Consider the following 8,430-nt stretch of genomic DNA (forward strand, 5'->3'; position numbering starts at 1 on the left):
CTTTTAGGAAATAATTTTATGTTGATGATATATGTTGAAAAACCAATATAATAAAAATGTTTACGTGAGGCTACAAAATTTACTCGATAGTTACTATCCATTTTTATGTGGCGGTAACCTTAAAGACAAACCATTATAATTTACGAGAGTCCAACTAAGATTATGCTAAATAGCAATAAAGAAAATTAACGCGTTGAGTGTAGTTTTTGATAAGCATTAAGAGTGCAGTTTTAAACCAGGAATTGAATGTGGTTAAGATATTGTAGAAGTAAAAATCCATTTTTCCTATGGCTACCAATAATTCCAAGGAGGAGGTTTATTTCATCATTCAATCATGTATTAAGATCAAAGATTATGTAACTTGCTCGTTTTGGGGTGACAATAAAAATTCATAAAACAATGAAATGGAAAATTAATTGACTTTGTTTCTAAGAACCAAAGATGGACTATATATGTATATGTATATATATCTCTCTTGTTAGTTTCCACTCAAGGAACCCAAAAAACCAAAGAGAAGTAGAATCATTTGGGTTTCTCTTTTCTCTTGTTCTTTCTCTCTTTGTTGTGTTCATAGGTTTTGAAGAATGTCTAAGAAAAAATCCAGCTTAGGTCGCCAAAAGATCCCTATTGAGAAAATTCCAAAAAAGAGTCACTTGCAAGTTACATTCTCTAAGAGGCGGTCAGGGCTATTCAAGAAAGCAAGTGAACTTTGCACCCTTTGTGGGGTCGAGATAACGATCGTGGTTTTCTCTCCGGCGGATAAGGCCTTCTCCTTTGGCCATCCGGAGGTAGAATCTATCATCGATCGTTATCTCGTCCTGAACCCTCCTCACGAGTCTATATCGAGTACTCAACAACTGGTTGAGGCGCATAGAAACGCCAATGTCCGTGATCTCAATATGCAACTTACACAACTGCTTAACCATTTGGAGATGGAGAAGAAGCGTGGGGAGGAGCTTGATCATGTGAGGAAAGTGAGGCAGAGGCAGTTTTGGTGGGAAAGCTCTACTGATGATCTTGGTTTTCATGAATTGATCCAACTAAAGGCCTCAATTGAGGAGCTCAAGAAGAACTTGGCAAAACATGTTAGCAAAATCATCATGATGGACCAAACCAACATGGATTCACGAATTATTGGGGTTAATAGTAATAATGGATTACTTAATCGTTATGATCATGCATTTGATAACAACAAATCTGATGCTGCTGCCTTCAATGTTGCTCCTACATTGCCTCCTCCTAATAACAATGCCTATTACATGGGTTTTCGTCATGGTTATCTTTGAAAATTCTCTTTCCAAAAATGAGTATATAGGAACGATCATGATCTTGCATTTCATTGTTTTATTATTATTTGTTTGGTTTAGTTTGGGATCCGAAGAAGTGAATCATCAACTGGTACCTCACTGGTTGTTTGTTTAAGATTCCTATAAATTGCTTTCTTATTTGAAATAAAAGATGTATATATGTTCATTGTGGTTGAAATTATTAAATAATTTGTCCTTTGATGTCATGGACTACTTTGTCCCCAAGAATAAATTTCACTTTTTCTTGCTGTTATGTTACTTTGTTGGATATGTAGATCTAATAATAATAATAATAATAATAATAATAATAATAATAATAATAATAATAAATGTGTGCTTGAAATGGTTACATAGTAGAGAATATATATGTTCTTTCTAGCTAGGACAATGGTAACACACTAACACTAACGTTTCAAGCTTTAATAATGCTTTAACTTCCCTTTAATAATGCTTTAACTTCCTTTTTTTAAAGAATCCAAATTCTTTAGCCAGAAAGAGAGCATCATGAACTTAAATAAATTCTTAATGTTTATCATTGTATTTTTAACTCTTAAACAGTGAATTATTTCTATTTTGATAATGTTATCTATATATATAAAAAACAATAGAAATAATTGGCATATATAGAAAGTATATTATAAAAAAAATAACGCTATTACTGATTAATAAAAAAATTAATTCACCATGTCTAATTTTTCTATAGTATTACTAAAATCAAAATAATAATGTATGTACACAACTACTAACATTAAGTAAAAGTGGATTACTCTCTATAGTGAAATTGGAATGTAACTATTGAATGCATTATCATTGTCCAATAGACCGATACATCAGGTCTAAATTTTTAATTCTCATATATGCATTGAAAGTATATTTTTTCCGGTACAATCAAAGAGATACTGTGAAAATAAAGCACACATGCACCATGTGAGTTGTCCTTGTTTATTGGAAGATAGTTAGCAACTAAATGCATACTGTGACAAAAATATACAGTAAAATCCTAAGAATTAATGTCGATTTTGCAAAAGTCAAAATCTTTCTCATTATTAGAGCAATCTTCAATGCTTGGACAGTTTCTCTTCACACACTTTAAAGGTTACATTCAATATAAATTTTAATTTCAAATCAATTCAATTATTATAAAAAGTCAAAAATGATAGTAAAAAATTCTCTCATTGGAATTGCTGTAACAGTTTATTTCAGTTTGAAATTAAATTTTGATATCAGTTTAATTAATAGGATAAAAAGACACGTCTGCAATAAACGATAAGTATATGATGGTGAAAAACATTTTAATGGCATACATTTCGGAATGACACACATAGGTCAATAACGGATACTAAACTAGGGAAATCTTATGAGCAACAAAACGATGCTACTAAGATGAACAACACACGCAAACAGTTCACAAAGGTTGAAACGATAAAAAGATCATCACGAATGCCAAACAAGGGCCGAGAATCAAGTCTTCTAATAGTCTTCGATATCATCATCTCCACCCTCAGCAGACTCAGCACCAACTTCTTCATAATCCTTCTCGAGGGCAGCAAGGTCCTCACGAGCTTCTGAAAATTCACCTTCTTCCATACCCTCACCCACATACCAGTGAACAAAAGCACGCTTGGCATACATGAGGTCAAACTTGTGGTCAATGCGACCAAACACCTCAGCCACACTAGTAGAGTTTGAAATCATGCACACTGCCCTCTGCACCTTGGCAAGATCACCACCGGGAACAACAGTAGGTGGCTGGTAATTAATACCACACTTGAAACCAGTGGGGCACCAATCCACAAATTGAATGGTGCGCTTGGTCTTGATGGTGGCAACTGCAGCATTGACATCTTTGGGTACAACATCACCACGGTACATGAGACAACAGGCCATGTACTTTCCATGACGTGGATCACACTTGGCCATCATGGATGACGGCTCAAATGCACTGTTGGTGATTTCTGACACTGAAAGCTGTTCATGATAGGCCTTCTCAGCAGAGATAACTGGTGCATAGGAGGAAAGCATAAAGTGGATTCTGGGGTATGGGACCAGGTTGGTCTGGAATTCAGTCACATCCACATTGAGGGCACCATCAAACCTCAAGGAAGCAGTCAATGAAGAAATCACCTGAAATTATAAACAAAATGAACCATTAATCCAAGTTCACATCAGAAAAAATCAACTAAAAAAGCAACAATAATCAGAGGTGCAAAATTGATACCTGCGACACGAGGCGGTTGAGGTTGGTGTAGGTGGGACGCTCAATATCAAGGGAGCGTCTGCAGATGTCATAAATGGCTTCATTGTCCAAGAGAACAGCAACATCAGTGTGCTCCAAGAGGGAGTGAGTGGAGAGGACACTGTTGTATGGCTCAACGACAGAGGTGGACACCTGAGGAGAAGGGTACACTGTGAACCCAAGCTTTGATTTCTTGCCATAATCAACTGACAGGCGCTCAAGAAGAAGAGATCCAAGCCCAGATCCAGTGCCACCACCAACTGCGTTGAAGACCAAGAAGCCCTGAAGACCAGTACAGTTATCAGCAAGCTTCCTGATGCGATCCAAGCACAGGTCTACGATCTCTTTACCAACTGAGAGAGAAAGAACACAACGGATACGATATCAGACATATCACAATCACACAAACCAAATTAAGATAAAAAGGAAAAAGAAAAAGCTAATAGCATTTGAATACCGATACTTACTGGTATAATGACCACGGGCAAAGTTGTTGGCAGCATCTTCTTTTCCGCTGATGAGCTGCTCAGGGTGGAAGAGCTGACGGTAAGTTCCAGTCCTCACCTCATCAATGACAGTGGGCTCCAGATCTACAAAAACAGCACGTGGAACATGCTTTCCAGCACCAGTCTCACTGAAGAATGTGTTGAAAGCATCGTCACCACCGCCAACGGTGTGGTCACTTGGCATTTGCCCATCAGGCTGCACAGCAATTCGATTCCAGTGTTTAATTAGTCAGGGAACAAAAGAAATCTTATACAGAAGACCCCTCGAGAGAGAAATTAATGTTTTATTAAATTAAAACTACTAAATTACAAGTTTAGAAGTAGCTAGAAATGATTCCCTATACAAATCCTCGAATAAAATGAGCTAAATTATCAGGTGCATCGAGCTCAGATAAGATCTATACACAAGGATTAATTCAATCTCTCTTAAATTTTCTACAGATCCTAACATTAGAGAGTAAATTCCGAGCCAATATCAGCTTTCATAGACAGATCATAGTCGAAATGTTACAGATCTACACACAAATCGAGCAATGCAAGAATAAACTAAGGCAGATCTAGCAATACAGGCAAACAAACTTTGAAACAACAACACGGATAACGTAGAAACTCTACCTAAACGAGAACAATAGAGCTCAAATTCACTTAGATCTATTAAGTCAGAGCAAAACTTAAGGAGGAAAATGAAGAGAAAATGCTTAATAGAAAATTGAAAAACAGATCTATAGATAAATGAAACAAAAAAGAGAAGTAATGTTGCAGAGAAGGAAGGAAGGAAGGAAGAGGCATACGCCGATGCCGTGCTCGAGACAGTAGAGCTCCCAGCAAGCATTTCCGACCTGGATACCGGCCTGACCAATGTGAACGGAGATGCACTCTCTCATATTCGCAGATCAAACTACACAAGAAACGAAATGAAGAGAGAGTATAGAGAACGAGAGTTGAAAGACAAAGAAGAGAGAAGGCGTTTATGAAGACGCCTTCTTCTGAGAAGCGGAGATGGATAACACAAATGGAATGTGTGCGCCTCTCTGAGAGTTGGGTTTTTTATTTATAGGAGAGTGAGATAAGAGAGACAACTACTATGGTTAGTTGGGAATGCGGGACGGACGGCATGGGTTGAGATGTCTGTTTCCAATTGGCTCCACGGTAACCTAACCTGGTAACCATGGTTAAACAGCCTTTCTCTTTTCCTTTTTTTTCTGTGTTTTTGAATTTTATATTTTTTGCCGCCCCACTTTACCGGTGTTTAAATTGAGCTACTACCAAGTGGCTCAGTGGCTGGCGTGCGTATCTTAAATTGGCCACTGCCGTTTTTGTTTTTTTACCTTTTATCGTTTCTGGATTGTCAATTTTGAAATTCAAAACCATGTATGGGCCAAAACATTTTAAATGGGGTTTATCTAAGGGGTTGATTTAATTCCGGTGGGGCCGAAGATGAAAGTTGTTTGCCAAATTCATCTACCAAATTTATGTGTTTTAATATTGGTAAAATCTCAGACGGTTACAACTAGGGTGGCAAAACGGATCGAGTTCGGATCGATCTACTAAATTTACTAAAAAATGTGAATTGGATTAGGATTTAGAGTCTGCCAAATTAAAAAAATTTGCCAAATTGGCGGATTTTGGTAGGACGGGGCGGACCGGTCTGTCAAGTCGAAGATTTTTTTTATTAAATAAAAAAGTGATTACTATTATAAAATTAATAATTATAGAATTTTTAAACACTTTTTTTTCATTTTTTATTTTTATTCTTCTTTTAGTTATTAACTTTATTTATTTTATTTTACAAGTTCGTATATATGCCCAAATTATATGATTTATTTTTTAAAATAAAGATGATTCTATTAACAAATATTATTTTGAACAATTTTATTGAAGTTAAAAATTAAAAAAAAGTAAAAAAATTAATATTATAATTCAACTATTTTTTATTTGTATTTAATTTTTTAATTATTATTTTTTTGTTAATTTTAATGAATTTTATTCTTTTTAAAAAAAGAGTCAAGCGAGCTAACCCGCCAACCCGCCAATCCGCCATAAAAGCGGGGCGGGTTAGCATTTTGAACCCATTTTAGTTGGCGGGACAGGCCGGTCCGCCCCGTTTATGGGGCAGGCCTAGGCGGGGCGGGGTTGGTTGGGGCGGACTGGCCCATTTTGCCACCCCTAGTTACAACAAGGATGGATAAGGATGGATGCTCATTTATGGGTTGATTTGATTTTCTATGCTGAAAAGAGCAAATTCTCATAACAAAGTACAATTAATAAAGTTTGGAAAGTAGAATTTGTTTGCCTATAAAAGCATGATCGAGGCAAATGAATTTTACACTCACAATTACAAATACTCTCCTTTCTCCCTCTCTCTTTATAGCAATAAAATTATCTTCTCTCTTTATACACTATTAATAATATCTCTCTATCTATCTTTACGTGCATATAAATATATAAATTATTTATCGAGCTAATTATATTAATATTAGAGTTTTCTAGTTACATATCTTTATTTTATATTTAGAACATCTTCCTTATTTATTTCACAACACGTTATCAATACGAGATTCTGATCAAATTTTTAGGAAGACTCAGGTAACAAATTTTTATTATGTCGAAACTCTCTCATCTTGAATTCAATACTCTTGATATATCTGGAAACAATTATTTATTATGGATACTAGATGTTGAAATCTATCTTGATTCAACGGATCTTAGAGATACCATTAAGGCTGAAAATAATGTATCCCAGAAGGATCAAGCCAAGGCCATGATTTTCCTTCGTCGTCATCTTGACGAAGGATTGAAAAATGAATATCTCACATTAAAAGATCCTGCAGTTCTGTGCAAAGACCTTGAAGAAAGGTATAATAATCAAAAGACGGTGATACTTACTCAAGCCCGATATGAATGGACGCACTTGCGTCTACAAGATTTTAAATCCATAAATTAATATAATTCTGCAATGTTTCGAATCACCTCATGAATGAAATTATGTGGGAAAAAGATAACTCATAATGATATGTTGGAGAAAACTTTCTCGACCTTCCATGCCTCGAATGTGCTCCTACAGCAGCAGTATCGAGAAAAAGGCTTTAAAAAATATTTTGAGTTAATTTCTTGCCTTCTTGTTGCTGAACGCAACAATGAATTACTTTTAAGAAATCATGAAGCGCGCCCAGCTGGCGCCGCCCCATTTCCTGAAGTAAATGTGGCAAATCATTACCCCAGAAGAGGTAAATGGCAAGGTTTTGGCAACAAGAAAAATTATGGAAGGAAAAAAAATTATGTTCAAAAGAAAGGATCTCACCAGAAGTGGGATAAAGAAAAGAATAATGGGCAAATTAAATCAACAGATGATAAGTATTTCCGTTGTGGTGGAAAGGGTCATTGGTCGTGTACCTGTCGTACACCAAGGTATCTAGTCGATCTTTACCAGACATCTTTCAAAAAAGACGACAAGGGAAAAGAGTCGAATTTCGTTTCAAATGATGCTGAAAGTTTCCCCACTCATTATGATGTATCTGATTTCTTTGAGGATCCTGAAGGAAATATTGGTAATTTGATCAATAATGGAATAGTTTAATATATGAGATTGTTAAGTATTCATGTAAATAAATCATGTATGAAACTTATTGTTAAGTTTTATTTTCTATGTATTTGAGTTTTAAATATGATGTATATAAATAATGAAATATTAATCTTCATGAATTTTGAAATAATTAAATGTGTCAAGTTTTAAAATAAAATTTTAGTATATGACATTATGTACAGTGTTTCTTAGAAAAATAATTCTAATCAAGAATTCAATTTGACTGTGCATGTATTACTACTCATTTTATTATTATTTGTGTTTGAAGATAATGACAATAACATATAGTGAAGATATTTGTCTTGCGAATAGTGCACACACCATTCTCAAAAGTGATATATATTTTACCCATTTTGTGCCAAAAGAAAAATGTGTTAATACTATAATTAGCTCAGGCAATGTGATTGAAGGCTCCGGAAGAGCTATAATTTTGTTTTCCGGAAGAACAAAATTCATAATAAATAATGCACTGTTGTCTACCAAGTCTCGAAAAAACTTGTTGAGTTTTAAAGATATTCGCCAAAATGGATATCATATTGAAACTATGAACGAGGGAAGTCATGAGTATTTATGTATCACAACTCATGATTTAAATAAAAAGGTTATATTAGAAAAGTTGCCCTCACTTTCATCTGGGTTGTATTATACCAAGATTAGTGTAATTGAATCACATGCCACTGTAAACCAAAAGTTTACTAGTCCAAATGAATTCATAACTTGGCATGATAGATTAGGTCATCCAGGAACAATCATGATATGGAGAATTATTGAAAATTTCCATGGACATTCACTAAAGAA

The 8,430-nt window shown here is 35.1% G+C and overlaps 2 protein-coding genes across 3 annotated transcripts; one reads left to right on the top strand and one right to left on the bottom strand.

Moving 5' to 3' along the window:
• The first annotated feature begins 584 nt into the window (after window positions 1-584).
• On the top strand, window positions 585-1,313 carry LOC112713081 (agamous-like MADS-box protein AGL62). The gene has a single exon (XM_025765837.3). The coding sequence runs from the start codon at window positions 585-587 to the stop codon at window positions 1,284-1,286; it is 702 nt and encodes a 233-aa protein (XP_025621622.1). The 3' UTR covers window positions 1,287-1,313.
• A 1,249-nt stretch (window positions 1,314-2,562) lies between these two features.
• Window positions 2,563-5,195, bottom strand: LOC112711887 (tubulin alpha chain). 2 transcript variants are annotated; one of them, XM_072203885.1, is made up of 5 exons: window positions 4,841-5,195; window positions 4,011-4,245; window positions 3,526-3,896; window positions 2,973-3,431; window positions 2,563-2,887 (listed from the first exon to the last, which is right to left on the bottom strand). In XM_072203885.1, exons 1-5 carry the CDS (start codon window positions 4,931-4,933, stop codon window positions 2,663-2,665), a joined length of 1,383 nt encoding a protein of 460 aa, XP_072059986.1. In that variant the 5' UTR covers window positions 4,934-5,195; the 3' UTR covers window positions 2,563-2,662. The 2 variants fall into 2 exon arrangements, with proteins under 2 accessions (XP_072059986.1, XP_025620401.1); XM_025764616.3 differs by having other exon boundaries at window positions 2,563-3,431.
• Window positions 5,196-8,430: the final 3,235 nt, after the last annotated feature.

This window comes from Arachis hypogaea, chromosome 9, assembly GCF_003086295.3.
Source record: "Arachis hypogaea cultivar Tifrunner chromosome 9, arahy.Tifrunner.gnm2.J5K5, whole genome shotgun sequence".
NCBI lineage: Eukaryota > Viridiplantae > Streptophyta > Magnoliopsida > Fabales > Fabaceae > Arachis > Arachis hypogaea.